Source organism: Brachionichthys hirsutus, chromosome 7 (assembly GCF_040956055.1).
Source record: "Brachionichthys hirsutus isolate HB-005 chromosome 7, CSIRO-AGI_Bhir_v1, whole genome shotgun sequence".
NCBI classification, from domain to species: Eukaryota; Metazoa; Chordata; class Actinopteri; order Lophiiformes; family Brachionichthyidae; genus Brachionichthys; species Brachionichthys hirsutus.
In genome coordinates this window covers 1,958,533-1,974,058 of record NC_090903.1, presented here as the reverse complement: position 1 = coordinate 1,974,058, position 15,526 = coordinate 1,958,533, and the positions used below count along the sequence as shown (strand labels likewise).

Here is a 15,526-nt window from a genome sequence, read left to right as displayed (position 1 = left end):
CAAGCAGGTTTTCTGAAAGCTCTGGCGTACTGTACAATCCTGAAGTTCACGAGCATGACTAAGTGACAATCAGGCCACCGGGTCAACAAAGCAAGTGGTAACTGTCCCGCATTCTGAGTATGAACAGCAGCGAGGGAGGGGCCGTGTACGCTGGCGAGTGTCCATTTCCTCTTGTGCCTCGGTACTTTTCCATCATGCACGCTCAGGCTACGTGCATGAATATGATGGGTTGTCATGTCATTTTAATATATTGTTTATTGATGCGGCTTTGAGAAGTGATGATAAATATCGTACAAGCGTTGAGCAACAGCCGCGACTCTACAGGAGGTAACTGGTAGCAGGTTCACATATAAACTACTATGTTTTAGGAATACAGAAAAATCTAAAATATTTAAAACGCTGCATATATACACACAATACTGGTCACAGTTGAGACACAAAGATAGTGACTGTATTTAGTCAGCGGGCACAAAGGCTGACGGATTCAGTTTTGTGTTTGGTGCGACCACGCCGATCGCTGCCCCGTTTCTGCTTCCACCAAACATGAAGACAGAGTCTGGTCGACTCAGAATGGAACCCGTTGAGCAAAACACCCAGAAGTCCTTCAGCAACGGGGACGACGGTGGGGCAGCAACGGGGACGACTGTGGGGCAGCAACGGGGACGACGGTGGGGCAGCAACGGGGACGACGGTGGGGCAGCAACGGGGACGACTGTGGGGCAGCAACGGGGACGACGGTGGGGCAGCAACGGGGACGACTGTGGGGCAGCAACGGGGACGACGGTGGGGCAGCAACGGGGACGACTGTGGGGCAGCAACGGGGACGACGGTGGGGCAGCAACGGGGACGACTGTGGGGCAGCAACGGGGACGACGGTGGGGCAGCAACGGGGACGACGGTGGGGCAGCAACGGGGACGACTGTGGGGCAGCAACGGAACACCAGGAAGCAGGTATCGGGGCAAACACCAAGGTGCCCGATGTCCGACATGATGCAACGAGTTAAATGAAATGAACTCAAAGGGTTTGTAAAGAGAACATTGAGCTTTCAGCCGCTTTCCCTCGTGTCTGGATAAGAGAAGTTTACAGACAGGATCACATCTGAGAAGAAAATGTCCGGTTATTTACCGTTTCTGCTTACATCCTAACGGTGGTTGTGTTTGTTAGCAATAATAAAACAGAAATGTCCTGCACAGCTTGCTCAACGGGTTTCGTTCAGAGAGTCCTTTGAAAAGCTGTTGTTGCAGAGAGCTGTGTGATACGCTGCCAGCTGGTTTAGTCGTATTTCACAACTAATCCATGTTCTACACGAGGGAAGCAGATCCTCCTTCAGATGAGTTCAAAGAAAACCCAGGAGCCAACTCAGGAGCAGCACAAGTAGAGCAAAAAGCAAATCTAAATGATTAGTGCACGGTATGATTCTAAATGAACTGAAAGAAAGCCAATCTCAGGCAGCAAAAGAAAAGCGAGAGTCCAAACCGGCGACTTTGTGACTGAACAGGTTCCAAGAAGCGTCCAACAATCTGGGAAACTATGTGAAGACAGCGAGTCATGAGGACACGACAGGAGCCTCGGGGAGCAGCAGAAAGGTGGGAACGAATCATCGCTCAGTGGACGGGGAACAAAGGAAAATAAAAGCACAAGACAGGACACAAGGACTGAACTTCAAAATAAAAGAGAAAATCATCAAATGCAAACTACGGAGACACGACTGTTTCAAATCATTGGTTATGATGATTCACTCTGGATCGTGTCCATTAACTGTGGTTCTGGTGCCAGTGGTTCTGGTGCCAGTGGTACTGGTGCATGCTGGGCTTTCACTTTGAACACGTCCCACTTCTCAGGAAGAACACCTTTGTTGAAGAGGACAGAAGCCAGGTAGGAGAACAGCAAGATGGCAGCAATGGTAGACAGCATGGAGATGGTCTTAACTGGAGCGTACTGGACATAAACACCGTCCTCCAGAGTGCATCCTGGGAAATGGAGGACTGGTTCTAACCCTAGTAATGGGTCTCCACTGAGCAGCTTTAGCGTCAACGCCACCAGTACGCCCATAACAGCTCCGTAACCATTGGAGACGTTGAAGAAGAGCACACAGACGAGTTCAGGGAAGACTATCAAGTAGGAGACTTCATTAGCAAGAAACCAGAATAATATCAAGCCGTCATTCAGCATGGTGAGCGACGTTCCAGCCACGCCTGACAGCACCACGGACGCCCGGACCGCCCACTGACACTCTCGGTCCGATGCCTGAAGAAGAAACAACAGAAGATCTGAACATGAATTCAGCTTTTAATTGTTTCTTGCTTCTTTCTAATGTCGTTCATTATTCTTCCCACTTTTCTATCGTAGCAGTTTTCATTTAATTGTCTCTGTTTTAATATCAATTCTGAGCTGGTGGGTGTTCTGTCAAGCTGTTCCTGTAGAAGCTCAAGTACCCCGTCCAAATTACAAATCACAATCCCCGCTGCATGCTACTCACATCGTGTGTGATAATAAGGGTCCGTATCCAGCCCAGTTTGCTCGTCTGATGGGCGACTAGCAAACATCTGGTCATGTCTGTCTCCAGCAGAAGGAATGAAGCCAGGTGTCGTCTCTTACCTGAGGTCTGAAGATGTTCTTGTAAATGTTATTGGTGAAGACGGAAGACGCAGAAAGTAAGGCAGAGTCAGCCGATGACATCACAACGGCGGCCACACATCCAATCCCGATGATGGAGACGAAGGTGGGGGTGAGGTGCTGCAGGGCGACGGGCAGAGTGAGAGCAGCTTCTCCACGTTCATACGGAGACGGGGAACCGTAGGTGGTCTGGTTCCAGTCTGAGGGTTGGACAAAAGACACGGAAAGACTCAAAGATTCATCGCACCGTCTGTAGTCCCGTTATTTTGGTTAGATTCATGATAAAAACATATCAATCTCACAAAACTAACGTGGAAATGATACATGTGACAGTTGTGTATGCATTTGGGGAATATTGGGATGTCAGAATGCATCTGGAGGATGCCGAGGAGCAAAATCCGATGACTCTTGTGAGACTTCCACAGCATGCAGCAAAACAAACGCCAGGCTCAGCGCTCTTACCTGCGGATGCGGCCGCCGCCCCAATGAGTACAGGAGGTATTCCAAATAGGAGTACGACGAACGCTGCAGCAAAGCACGATATCTTTGCTGAAGCAGTCGAAGAAGCTGACATGGTCCTCTGGTGGAAGGCCTGGTACCCCAAACCCCCCAGTCCCTGAGAAGTAAACCAGGTCACTGGTTCATTTGCATCTACATCCATCTCAATCTTTAAAAGTCATTCAGTTAATAGTTCATTTCACTGTCACTAGAACAATTGTAGTCTCCAAATATATTCTGCAGATCTATAGATCTATAGAGACAAGAGTGAATTCGATTTGACACAAGATGGACCGAAGCTTCCTCACAAAATACAACCAGTTATCAATCATGATCCAGGTCTGTTTAGGGTCCGGTTGTCCAATCCAGGGAGCGTTTAAGGTGTTGTTCATCAGCGTCTCACTGATGTCCACGGTGTGAGGACTCGTCATGACGAAGGGGACACAGATCGACTGAGAGACCAATCAACAAATCAATGAATGTCTTCTACAGAAATGAGTTTGATGTTTTATGCCTGTTAAACTCTCTGATAACTCACCAAGCCTACAAAAACGAGGACCAGCTGTATGACGTCTGTGTAGGCCACCGAGTAGAGCCCCCCCAGCAGGGTGTAGGTGATGGCCACAGCAGCAGAGATCCAGACGCAAAGAGAGAATGGCAAGTCCAGGACCACACTCATGGTTCCTCCTGTCAGATATAATAGGATTTGACAGGCAGACAGACAGATCATATATCTTATAATCATTTATTACGATTTACCTTGCAGATCTTCTCATTGAAGGCATCAAAACGGTGAATGAACACATCCTTTCCATGAGCTTCATGAGGTAGTCGCCTCATGAAGCAGTTCCCAGAGGTTCTGAGAATTTGTTGAACCTTTTCCTTCCCTCTCATCATCTGGTTTGGGTTTAGGCAAGGTGAGTGTGGAGGCCAGGTCACGGGACGCAGCACTCCATCACTGTCCTTTGTCCCGAAGATGGTCCAACTAAGGTTTTAGGTTTGCTTTTCTAGTTTAGTCTTTATGACGGTCACGCTTGACCAGCCCAGCTCACACAGGTACATTGTGGAGAAAGGGGGCGGAGCTGAAATAGCTCCATCCTTGACAACAGTCAGCCACAAACTGTCCAACGGTCGATCAGCTGAGCTCAGCTGAGCTGTGTGGGTTCCTGAGCCAGTCAAGGCGATCAGCGGACCGTGAAGGGAAACGCCATGAAGCTTCTGCTCAAGGGTTTGTGGATGTTTAGCGTTTGTCTCACACCGTGCAGCCTCAACTCAACGCCCTGCCATGTCTCGCTGTGGGGGACATTTCATTGTTGCCAGAGCTGCACCTTTGAACGATATCCAGCTGTACTGGTGAGCAGGTTTTCATTTCGGCCTTGTCTTCATCTGTTCAGGTCATTCAAATGTTGGAATATATCTGAGTATTGCACATCCCCATCACTTGAAAGCCCAAAACCACTTGAAGTTCCTCCCACAGCTCCAACACACGGGACAGCCCCCGGACCTCTGTATGGGGGGGGGGGGGGGGGGGGGCACGTTTTGCTCCGCTCCTTTTTTCCTCACACAACGACGCAAACATGCAACTTTTTACAGGTCTCGTCGAGTACAGGCTACGTAGCCCCGCCCACCCAGTCACAGTGGCAGTTCTGACAGATGTGGGTGCTGCTGTTTGGCTGGGGGCCGACTCCCTAAGCAGGTGAATTGACTACCTATTGCCATCTAGTGGCAGAGCATGCAATTGTTCTGCCTGTCAAAAAAGACACAATATTTACATTTTTGGACCAATCAGGTGAAATTGGATATCCTTCCACAACACACCTGATAATCTCTCAAGGCATACTGGTTGTAAAAAACACTGATGGAACCAATCTAACTTCTGGATAGCACAACTGACGGCCCCAAACCCACTAAAGAAAATCCACGTTAGCCTTAACAAGGCACACCTGTGAAGGGAAACCCATCAGGTGACCACCTCATGAAGATCCTTGAGAGGAGGCAAAGCAAACAACAAAACAACGGTTGGAGAATCTAAAATATTCAACATATTTAGAGTTCTTTAACACGTTTTTGTTTGCTACATAATTCCATCGAACTTGTTTCTTAGTGTTGATGCCTTCAGTGAAAATGTAGGAAGTGATAAACTAAAGAAATCTACTGAATGAAAATGTGAATATAAACATTTGATTGGTATATATACATACATATATATTATGATAATACAATACACAGACTGTACCTAATCCGGTGAGTGAAGCAGGCAGCCAGATTAAATCAATTAAAAGTGAAATGAGACACATTCCAGCCGTGATTTTTTTTCCATACTTGATGTGGAAAGAGTCCATCATTGTCATGTAGTTTCTTTCCCTCAGTGGTTTGACAAACATCAAACCTCCTTCAGTGAAATGCACAATAAAAAAGGGAACATTAAAACAGGATACATACACAAGCTAAACGGACCAATACAAGCAAAGTACATTTTTAATCAGCCTTGTGATGTTTAAAGTTGTTGAAAATGAAAGAAAACCCCTGAAAGTTAAATCTGTGATCTGTAAATTCAAATATTAGAGTTTTAAAACTTTTAAACAAGCTGTAGTTAGTGATGATAAAGTTGGACTCTGTCTTTCACTTTGCAGCAGTCGACATACATACTATGGACACATTCAAAGGACATGGCTGCCGGTCTTTCCCTGCAACTCCTGTAGAGTGCCTTGAGATAACTTTCTGTTATGACCTGGTGCTATAGAAATAAAACTGAATTGAACTGAATACAGGGACAAGCTATTTTACATTTCCACACATACTATCAAATGTGGTTAAAAGTCTTACCAATGATAAACGTTGAGCTGTATGACAGGTACAGAAGTATTACCCGGATCAGTCCCATGGACGGTGTACACATCATGGCAACACTGCCAACAATGGCGCTTCCTCCGATCCACGTAGCTGCAGGATGGATTAACAGGTCAATGAATGTACAAACGAAGGTGAGAATGTAGAGAACACAATCCCTCCATCCATCTATCCATCCACGTTCTTCCCTTTATCAACCGGGTCATGCAGGCAACAGCCTGAACAGGGATTTCCAGACGTCCCTGTCCCCAGGCTCCAGGTCCCAAGACATTCCCAGGACAGCCGAGAGACATAGTCTCTCCAGCATGTCCTATGTCCGGGATCACCCCACCCCACAGGTCCTAGCAGCCGCTTCGACAATGGTGGTGGAGAACACTTGGACTCAATGTCTCCAAGCCCCCCCCATCCAGGTCTCACTGTTATTGGTCATGTGAGAGTTGAAGTACCCCAGAATAACAAATAGCGTCCGTAACAGATGTCAGCTGACTCCTCTCGATTGGAGTCCACAGTCGGAGCTATCCACTATCCAGTACCCCTCCCAGGAACTCCAAGAAGGTTGGGTATTCTGCAATGCCGTTTGGCCTGCCGTTTGGCATCACAACAGTGAGACACCTGCCCCGACCCGACGGCGCAGGGAAGCAACCTTCTTGTGTAAACACCAACACGTGACGGATGAGCTGTGGAACGACAAACAAGCCCACATTAGCCTGCTGCATCTCACCCCGGGCAATACCAGAGAACTGTGGAGTCCAGCCCCTCTCAAGGGGTCGGGTTCAAGAGCCTCAGGTGTGGGTGGAGGTGAGCCCAACTATATCTAGAGTCGACGGTACCTCTCAACTCCCCGCACAAACTCCGGCGCTTCTCTTAAGTGTCTACTAAAGGAATTCTTTGGACGTGGACAAGCGAGCATTTGTTTTACTGGAACATCATTTCATTACTTTTCCACCACTGTGACACACTCTCACAAGGTGTGACACCACAAGCAGCTTTCATGACTAAGAAAGGTGAAGAGGTGAAGAGCCACCTTGATCATTTACGTATTTGAACAGGTTGGACAGCATTTGCTCTCCATCTGTATAAACACAGAATGTGGAAGTAAAAGGAGTTTGTGCACAATCGGAAGTACAATTTCCACAACTGATCCATTAGAGCGCAATTACCCCAGAGTGACGACGCAGTCAAATAACATGCAAGAAATGCCAGTGTGTTCCGTTGGAAAGACGCAGCGATCACAACCACGATGGACTCCATGTCGGACTGTTCTTTGTGACGCTTATTTTTACATTCCACTGCACAGAAATGTAAAAGATTTTGTCCAGTGGGTCACAAACTCAATTTCTGTTGTTTGACATTGAGTTGATGGGATTCACGGTCTCTCCTCACCGGTCATGGTGAAGACCCCCACCACCAGGTTGATGCTCCGGTTCCCCAGCAGGACCATCTCCATTCCAGTGGCTCCACTTCTCCTCTGCTTCCTCTTGGACCTGAAGGAAGCCCAGATGCCGGTCCCGAGGACCAGCAGGTAGAAGAACACGATGGCGATCACTCCGGGGACGTTGACGGCCATGATGGATCGGTTGACTTTGTTCTTCACTCCGATTTGACTGAGAAACAGTCTGAGTCAAGAGAAGAGGATGCGTCATGAGCTCCAGAGGAAAAACTGGCTTTCACATGACTTTCAACCCCCTTCACTGGGCGCCGTCCCAAATCCACATCAAAACCGTTCAAAATGTACTGTCTGACCCGGTTAAGATGAAAAGCACGGTTTAGGACTCACCTTGGCTGTCTGCTTCTGGATCCTTATTCTGCAGTGAGTCAGAAGACTAGATGACCTGACAACAGGACAGGTGCATGTTCATTTACATATTTAATTCATGGGTGAGTCACCCCTCCCTTGTCCTAAAGGTGAGTCGTTATCCTCACGCTCTCCTCTGGACAAACTGCTTTCATGTTGTTTGGAATCATTCCTCTGACAGGAGAGAGGTTGCTGTTCAGCCTGCCCACGCACCTGTGTTGCCCTTTCTCTGTGTGTGTGATTCCTTATCTATCTATCTCCTTGTCAAATAAGGAGTCATTATTTGACAATTATGGATGTGTGATTGATGCCATTTGTCAGGCAGGTAAGAACCCAAATGCACGACAGTAGAGGGGGGATCCAAAAACAGAGCTTTATTTCCAGGTACCAGGGAGTCAGTCCAGATCAGCAGACAAATCCAGAGACAGATCTTGGTCTCGGCCTCCAAATGTCTCGGTCTCGATACTCTCTGGTCTCGACTACAACGCCAGCATTTGGAGAATATTAAACGAGCTCCACTTAGAATAAAGAGCATCCGTCGTAGAGCAGCAGCAGCTCACTGGCCACGAGGCCGCTCTGCTCTTCCTGGGAGCCGTTTCAACCATCTGATGAACAGCTGTCCCATCAGCGACTTCAACAGCTGCACGGGAGCAGCCTTCCTGAAGTTGACTATTCGTTAGGCTCCTGGTTTCACCGTCAGCTGGAGCGTTACAGTGAACGACAACAACACTCTGAACTGAAAGCGGATTTATTTCTTTTTGGTGACATTTTACAGTTTACTCTTTGCAAGGGTAAATAAACGTGACAGTTTATTCTGACAGTTCTTTCAATGGCTCATCCTCTTTCTCTCCGATGGCGCCACCTACTGGTGCCAGTGGTACTGGTGCATGCTGGGCTTTCACTTTGAACACGTCCCACTTCTCAGGAAGAACACCTTTGTTGAAGAGGACAGAAGCCAGGTAGGAGAACAGCAAGATGGCAGCAATGGTAGACAGCATGGAGATGGTCTTAACTGGAGCGTACTGGACATAAACACCGTCCTCCAGAGTGCATCCTGGGAAATGGAGGACTGGTTCTAATCTGAGCGATGGCTCTCCACTCAGCAGTCTTATCGTCAGGCCCACCAGTAAGCCCATTATAGCCCCAAAACCATTGGAGACGTTGAAGAAGAGGACACAGAGGAGTTGAGGGAAGATGATGATGGAGGATATTTCAGCACCCAGGAACCAAAACATTATGATGCTGTTTTTCACGTTGGTGAGGGACGTACTGATCAGGCCCACGACCACCACAGAGAGACGGACCACCCACTGACTCTCTCGGTCCGATGCCTGAAGAAGAAAGAGAAGAGACTGGATGATAGAGCTATAAATGAGCTATAAACTGATGAAGTGGACCAGTGGTCCAGTTCACTCTGCCCAGGTAAGGCCCTAGGCCTACCCTGCCGCCCCTACTCCACCCCCACTCCCACAGTTGGATGCGAACCCAGTCCCTCAGGCTGTGAGTCGGTAACCCTACCGACCACGCCACCGTATAGGTGAGGAAACTTGTATTGGATCAGCTGATTGATCCAGTCGTTCTTCCCCTCTGCACTTCCTGATAGTGCTGGAGAGAGACTGAGTTTGGGTGTGAGAGGCATTGCGTGTGTGACACTCCATTCATGTCGCTGTGATGGTGAGATGAAGCCTAAACTACAGCCTGCCTCCACATTCGGCCCCTAAATGTTTAGACCCCCCCCCCCCCTGCTCAAGATGATCATTTCATAAATGATGTGTGTATTTGTATGTTCTCCCTGTGTCTGCCTGGGTTCTCTCCGGGTTCTCCGGGTTCCCCGGCTTCCTCCCCCCACCAACAGAATGCATCTTAGGCGAAGTTGTCACCCGACATTGACCGTATGTGTGAGCGTGAATGGGTTTCTGTGATAAACTGGCGACTTGTCCAGAGTGTACCCCACCTCACTTCCTTAGTCAGCTGGGATATTATTATTTTTTTTGTATTTCTCTTACCCGAGGTCTCAGGATGTTTATATATATGTCAGAGGTGAAGACAGAAGCTGCTGCAAGCAAAATGGAGTCAGCTGATGACATCACGGCGGCGGCCACACAGCCAATGCCGATGATGGAGACGAAGGTGGGGGTGAGGTGCTGCAGGGCGATGGGCAGAGCCATCGCTGCTTCTCCACGTTCATACGGAGACGGAGAACCGTAGCTGGTCTGGTTCCAGTCTGGGACACGGACACAGAAGAAGGAACGACTGAATGGACCGCTGGTTTTAGCTTTGAAACACTTCATTCTGTTTATGTGGTTGTGAGGCTGTTCTACCATCCGTATGATGAAACTGTCCATCTACACGAAGCTATTACCTGTGGAGGAAACGGCTGCTCCAAGGAGTGTAGGAGGGACCCCAAACACAAGCAACAGGAAGCCAGCAGCAATGCATATGATCCTGGCTGTGGATGGAGAAGAAGCTGACAAGGTCCTCTGGTGGAAGTACTGAGATCCCATAGACTTAACTGCCTTAAGAGTGAACCAGTTCATCGGTTAGTTTGGATTCTCCTGTGAAGCTACAACATGTATCCTTGATATTAGATAAGAAACCATCTGTTCAGCTCATGGGGAAACTTCCTTGAACTTTAAAGCTACAGTCCAAGGATATTCCTTCCATCTATTTTCTTGTAGACGAAACAATCGTAATCGTCTCGTCTGCAGCCGCTGCATCTGCTTGGCAGGTCTGAGGATAGCTAACTTCATTTTGGCATTTACAGACATGCTAAGTTTATTCTGTGAACCAATATATATATATATACTCAAAATAAAAGAGTGAATAGAATTTGACAAAGGCTGAGCTGTTGCTTCCTTACTAATAACAAGAAATGATCAATCATGATCCAGGTCTGTTTCAGCTCTAGTTGTCCAATCCAGGGAGCGTTTAAGGTGCTGTTGGTCAGAGTCTGACTGATGTCCAGGGTGTTGGGGTTCGTCAACACAAAGGGGACGCAGATGGACTGAGAGACAAACGGAAACTCAATGAAGCATTTAAGAGGAACCGCATTGTTTCTGCTCTCTTGTAACAATTGACTCACCAAGCCAGCGAATACGAGGACGAGCTGGACAATATCAGTGTAGGCCACCGAGTAGAGCCCCCCCAGCAGGGTGTAGGTGACCGTAACCACAGCAGAGATCCACATGCACACAGAGAAGGGCAGGTCCAGCACCACGCTCATCATCCCTCCTGGCAACACATGATTGTGTTTGTATGGACGTTAACAAATCCCATTCGGCTGTGTCAGTTCACAGATTTAAACTACAAACCTACCTAAACCAATGAGTGTTGTGGTCAAGAGAATGATATCATTCGTGACCGAGGCCAGACTGAGGCCAGCTGTTAGCACTTTTCCATACTTGATATGGAATGGGTCCAGCATCGTCACGTAGTTTCTCTCCCTCATTGGTTTGGCTAAGACAAGACCGCCTTCATTTGGAAAGACAGACAAGATCAACGTTAGAAGACAAAAACCAGTGAGGAGCAAAACAACCAAAGATTAACGAGAAAACGTCAAGTTGTGGAATAACCGGCTTCCCCTGTTAACCAGGGGGAGTTCAATGAGTCATCCACAAGGTTGGTGGGTGGGGGGGGGGGGGGGGGGGGGGGGTTGATCCGGAGAGAGTCATGATGACTATCTCCGTTTCTGTCCCCTAAAAGGTGTATTTTTAGGGCCATTTTGAAGGAGGCCAAAGAGGTGCATGTTTTGAGGGCAGGAGTCAAACAGTTCCACCCTTAGGGGGCAGTATTGTAGAAATATGATTTACCCATGTTAGTCCTATAGGAGGGGGTAATGTATAGTCAAACTAGTACAACTTTCCTGTAGATATGAGACAACCAAACTGAAGGAAGTCAGATAACTTGGAATTATTAATAGATCTTAGCTCATGACTTTTGTCATTTTGGACAAAACTCTTTTTTCTCTATAGCATGAAATAATTTGCCACAGAAGGAGAATGTGCCAAAACATCCTTGAGGGGTTTCCTTTAATTATAGACTGCTTCTCGTTGTTTTCATACACAAAGCATGTACAATTTCCTGTCAGGTGTCATTTTGAAGTCTTACCAAGAATACAAGATGAGCTGAATGCCAGCATTGACACAGTTGTCCAGATTAGTCCCAAAGACGGCGTGGCCATCATCTCAACCGTCCCAACGATGAAGGCTCCCCCAACCCACGAAGCTACAGGACGGATGAACACGAGGGAGGACATTTTGTTCAATGTGCTGTTTTCAATTTCTTTTCATAGAAATCCATTTCTTCATGTTCATTTTGTGGACTGCAGTTTATTTTGGGTCGAGCCTTTTGTCCGTCTCTGTTCTCTTAGCGAGGTTTGGCTCTTGACCGTTTCGTAACGACTTCTCGATTCATTCAGTATTCACCACTGTTAAGTGATATTTCTACTCATTAACTAATTAATAAAAGAACATACTCTCATATTATATGAACTCAAAATAAGTACGCACATAAATAAATAGACTTTCCTGTGAATAAATCGCTTTCATGTTTGTGTGTTTTTAGTCAGGAGTCCATTTGGACCGCCAGGAATCTGTTTCCTGCTTGTTCCGGGTTTCAGCACTCTCGTTAAACTCTCGTTAAACTCTCGTTTTGTTCTGGTTAAAATTGACAGATTTAGAAGTTTTCTCTTAAAAAACTTGTAAATCTTGCAGGTCAACGTGGCTAGAATAGATTCACTGTGTGTGCGTGCGTGTGTGCGTGTGTGCGTGTGTGTGTGTGTGCGTGTGTGTGTGTGTGTGCGTGCGTGTGTGTGTGTACACGCTTGCTGTTGTGGTCATAATTACTGGATATCAAAGATGAATGAGATCAGCACACAATAGTATAATAATACTATTTTATGAAGTTCAGCATATTCCCGTACTCGATTTTCCACCCCCCCCCCCCACATGCTTTTGTCTTTTCAAACACACACACACACACACCTTTTTCCGTCCAGGACAACCCTCTGTGAAATTCTTCTCAATGGAAGTTTTGCCCCAAGGGAACGATACCTGTTGTGTGTTGCCAAGATCACCTTCACTCATAAACAAATATTCTCAGGTCTAGCAAATCCTCCCACTATTGTGATTAGAAATGAAGAAAGAGAATGGCCTTAGCCACGCCTGGAAACCTGGAACACATTCAGAATCATTCAGTGGCCTGTCCTGGAATGTTAAGCTGTAATCAAAAACTTTGGTTAAGAACCGTTTGAGAAAATGTCAAAATATTTCCTCCACTGTGGAAGAAAAGCTTCATTCCTGCGCTTCACTGCCAACCCGTTGGACGGATTTGTCCCTGCCTCTGACAAGGTGTCCAACATTTAGCGTGTACTGCTCAGTCCTTGCAGCTCATAAAGAAAAAGGGTTTTCTCTTTATTTTTCTGGGAAATGTGACAGTATATATCTGCTGATAAGTGTCCGATGTGTGAATGATGATGATGAATATATTTATTAGATAGAATGTTACAGTACAAGTACAGTCACACAGTAGCATGTATTACAGTACAAGTACAGTCAAACATCCTGTCTAAGAGGAGCATTTCAAAAAAGCCCTTGCGGTCTTGTTTCCGTTGAAAGCCACGTGTTTTCCCATTAGGATAATGGGAAAATGTTAACATGAGCACGACCCAGTCGTCGGATTCCAGGCACCCAGGCTCATCCATTGAGAAAACACAATGGCTCTCATGGGTCCGATAAAAGCGGAGGGATATAATTATTGCCATTCTTTCATTCATCTTTCATCTAAATTCTCATTTTTCATGATCTGTCGCTTTGGTAATCTCTGGAGGAGAAACTAAATCAGGCTGGGAGAGATTTCTAATGAGCCCCAAGGTGGAGGATCAAGGACAGAATCCAGGATCGGTTCATGGAGTATAAATCCTGTGTATATAAATAACTTGTTTATATACGGTATGTATTTTTATCCACGCAGAATCCAGTCAACCCATTTCACTCCTCACCTGTCAAGGTGAAGATCCCCACCACCCAGTTGATGCTCCGGTTTCCCAGCAGGGCCATCTCCATTCCAGTGGCTCCGCTTTTCTTCTGCTTCCTCTTGGACCTGAAAGAAGCCCAGATGCCGGTCCCGAGGACCAGCAGGTAGAAGAACACGATGGCGATCACTCCGGGGACGTTGACAGCCATGATGGACTGACTGGCTGACTGTCTTCTCCGCGAGCCGACTGGGGAAGTGATTTTCACTGAGGGAGGACACATTCCAGAGAAGGAAAATAAAAGGGCTTTTGAAAAAGGCCCTGCAGCGTAAAACTGGCTTCATGTTTACTCTGCCTCGTGAAAGACTGAGCCGTGATCCAACAGCGTCGATAGCAAATCTAAAGGTCTAAAGTCGATAATTGGCTCTGTTACACTTGAATAATATAGTTTTATAGTGAAACTTTATATCTTATTAGGTATTAGATGTTTTATGATGATTACAGCTTTGTCGCTGTCACATGCATTTTATGATTTGTCGTTGCACGAGAACAATTCCTAGTAGTTTCCTTGCTTTGCCTTGTTATATTAGCGCATGGAAAAACACTGCTCATTACTCATGAGCGATAAATAGACATCCACGTCATCCTTACTGTTGTGTTTCAATCTCAAGTTACATGAATTAATGACACATGGAAGAGCAGAGAATGGGAGGAGCCTGATGGACGGAGTCTCGGCCTGTAGTAGCATTGCTAAGGATCAACATGGACTTACGTAATTCAAAGGTTTATCAAAAAGAAATCCTCTTCTGGAACAGCTGTAGACAACATGATGATAGGCAATTATAATATTCCAGACTAGAAGAAACATGTTGTAGCAGAATGTGCACGGTTTTTGAGCTGTGGACACATGATGGACTGAAAATTGGAACTCCCAGTAATAGAGACTCATTTTCAGTTTGAATTTATTTCATTGAATTCCATTTTGTATGACAAGGACAATATCGGTAGAAGGATGCTGAGGATGGAGCTGCCAGGGAAAGGGCTAGAGGACGACCCAGGAGAAGAGACATGGACGTAGTGAGGGAGGACATGAGAGTGGCTGGTGTTGGGGAGGACGATGCAAAGGACAGGGTGAAGTGGAGAACATTGTTTTTTTCTCTTTGTGTGTGTTAGCCAGAGACATGTTCGGCAACTTAATCTGTTTCTGTGTTGATGTCAGAACAACACAAGACCTGGTGATTACAAACTACAAAATGTTCTGATCTTTGCAAGTAATCCTGGATTGATGACCACCACCTGTATCAGGTCACCTGTACCAGGTCACCTGTACCAGGTCACCTGTACCAGCGCGACTCGGACCTCACTTCCTCCCTCACACTATGCCCTGGCTATCCTCGGGGCTGTGTGTTGAGCTAATGACCCTCTGATTTGCATAATCATGCCGGTACGCCCAGCCACCTCACCCAGCACTGTCATTAGATTTATGTGGAGTTCTATAAATAACCTGGATATGAACTCCACAAAAACAAATATATTGAGTTATGCAGCACGCTCACAATACACAGGTTGCACAAACACTACAGTAGCATGTATTACAGTACAAGTACAGTCACACATCCTGTCTAAGAGGAGAATTTCTAAAAAGCATTTCTTGTTTCCGTTGAAAGTCCTTCGTACATAAATCATCGACATTTAATAATACCAATAAAACTAATATTAAATTACTCAATTGATGCAAAATAACAATAAATTAAAAAGACACATAATATGTACAACGTAGGTGGACAAAAAAAAA

General features: G+C 46.4%; 2 protein-coding genes across 2 annotated transcripts; both read right to left on the bottom strand.

Annotated features, from left to right (window-relative positions):
* Positions 1 to 1,726: 1,726 nt before the first annotated feature.
* LOC137895988 (high-affinity choline transporter 1-like) lies at positions 1,727 to 7,542 on the bottom strand. The gene is made up of 8 exons (XM_068741516.1): positions 7,349 to 7,542; positions 5,942 to 6,058; positions 5,352 to 5,507; positions 3,654 to 3,802; positions 3,424 to 3,567; positions 3,080 to 3,233; positions 2,600 to 2,817; positions 1,727 to 2,248 (listed from the first exon to the last, which is right to left on the bottom strand). Exons 1-8 carry the CDS (start codon positions 7,530 to 7,532, stop codon positions 1,727 to 1,729), a joined length of 1,644 nt encoding a protein of 547 aa, XP_068597617.1. The 5' UTR covers positions 7,533 to 7,542.
* A 966-nt stretch (positions 7,543 to 8,508) lies between these two features.
* LOC137895902 (high-affinity choline transporter 1-like) lies at positions 8,509 to 13,942 on the bottom strand. Its single transcript, XM_068741428.1, has 8 exons — positions 13,759 to 13,942; positions 11,868 to 11,984; positions 11,076 to 11,231; positions 10,843 to 10,991; positions 10,621 to 10,764; positions 10,123 to 10,276; positions 9,767 to 9,984; positions 8,509 to 9,091 (listed from the first exon to the last, which is right to left on the bottom strand). The coding sequence occupies exons 1-8, from the start codon at positions 13,940 to 13,942 to the stop codon at positions 8,570 to 8,572; spliced, it is 1,644 nt and encodes a 547-aa protein (XP_068597529.1). The 3' UTR covers positions 8,509 to 8,569.
* Positions 13,943 to 15,526: the final 1,584 nt, after the last annotated feature.

What these genes read in the sequence shown, in the direction of transcription:
- LOC137895988 (XM_068741516.1), bottom strand. Translation starts at nt 7,532, where the DNA reads ATGGCCGTCAACGTCCCCGGAGTGATCGCCATCGTGTTCTTCTACCTG. An exon ending in GGGGGTCTTCACCATGACCG is followed by an intron (nt 6,059 to 7,348) that starts GTGAGGAGAGAC and finishes TCCATCCTGCAG; the next exon opens with CTACGTGGATCGGAGGAAGC. An exon ending in AGAACATCTTCAGACCTCAG is followed by an intron (nt 2,249 to 2,599) that starts GTAAGAGACGAC and finishes TTTCTTCTTCAG; the next exon opens with GCATCGGACCGAGAGTGTCA.
- LOC137895902 (XM_068741428.1), bottom strand. Translation starts at nt 13,942, where the DNA reads ATGGCTGTCAACGTCCCCGGAGTGATCGCCATCGTGTTCTTCTACCTG. An exon ending in TCCTCGTATTCGCTGGCTTG is followed by an intron (nt 10,765 to 10,842) that starts GTGAGTCAATTG and finishes TTTGTCTCTCAG; the next exon opens with TCCATCTGCGTCCCCTTTGT. An exon ending in AGCAGCCGTTTCCTCCACAG is followed by an intron (nt 9,985 to 10,122) that starts GTAATAGCTTCG and finishes TCCGTGTCCCAG; the next exon opens with ACTGGAACCAGACCAGCTAC.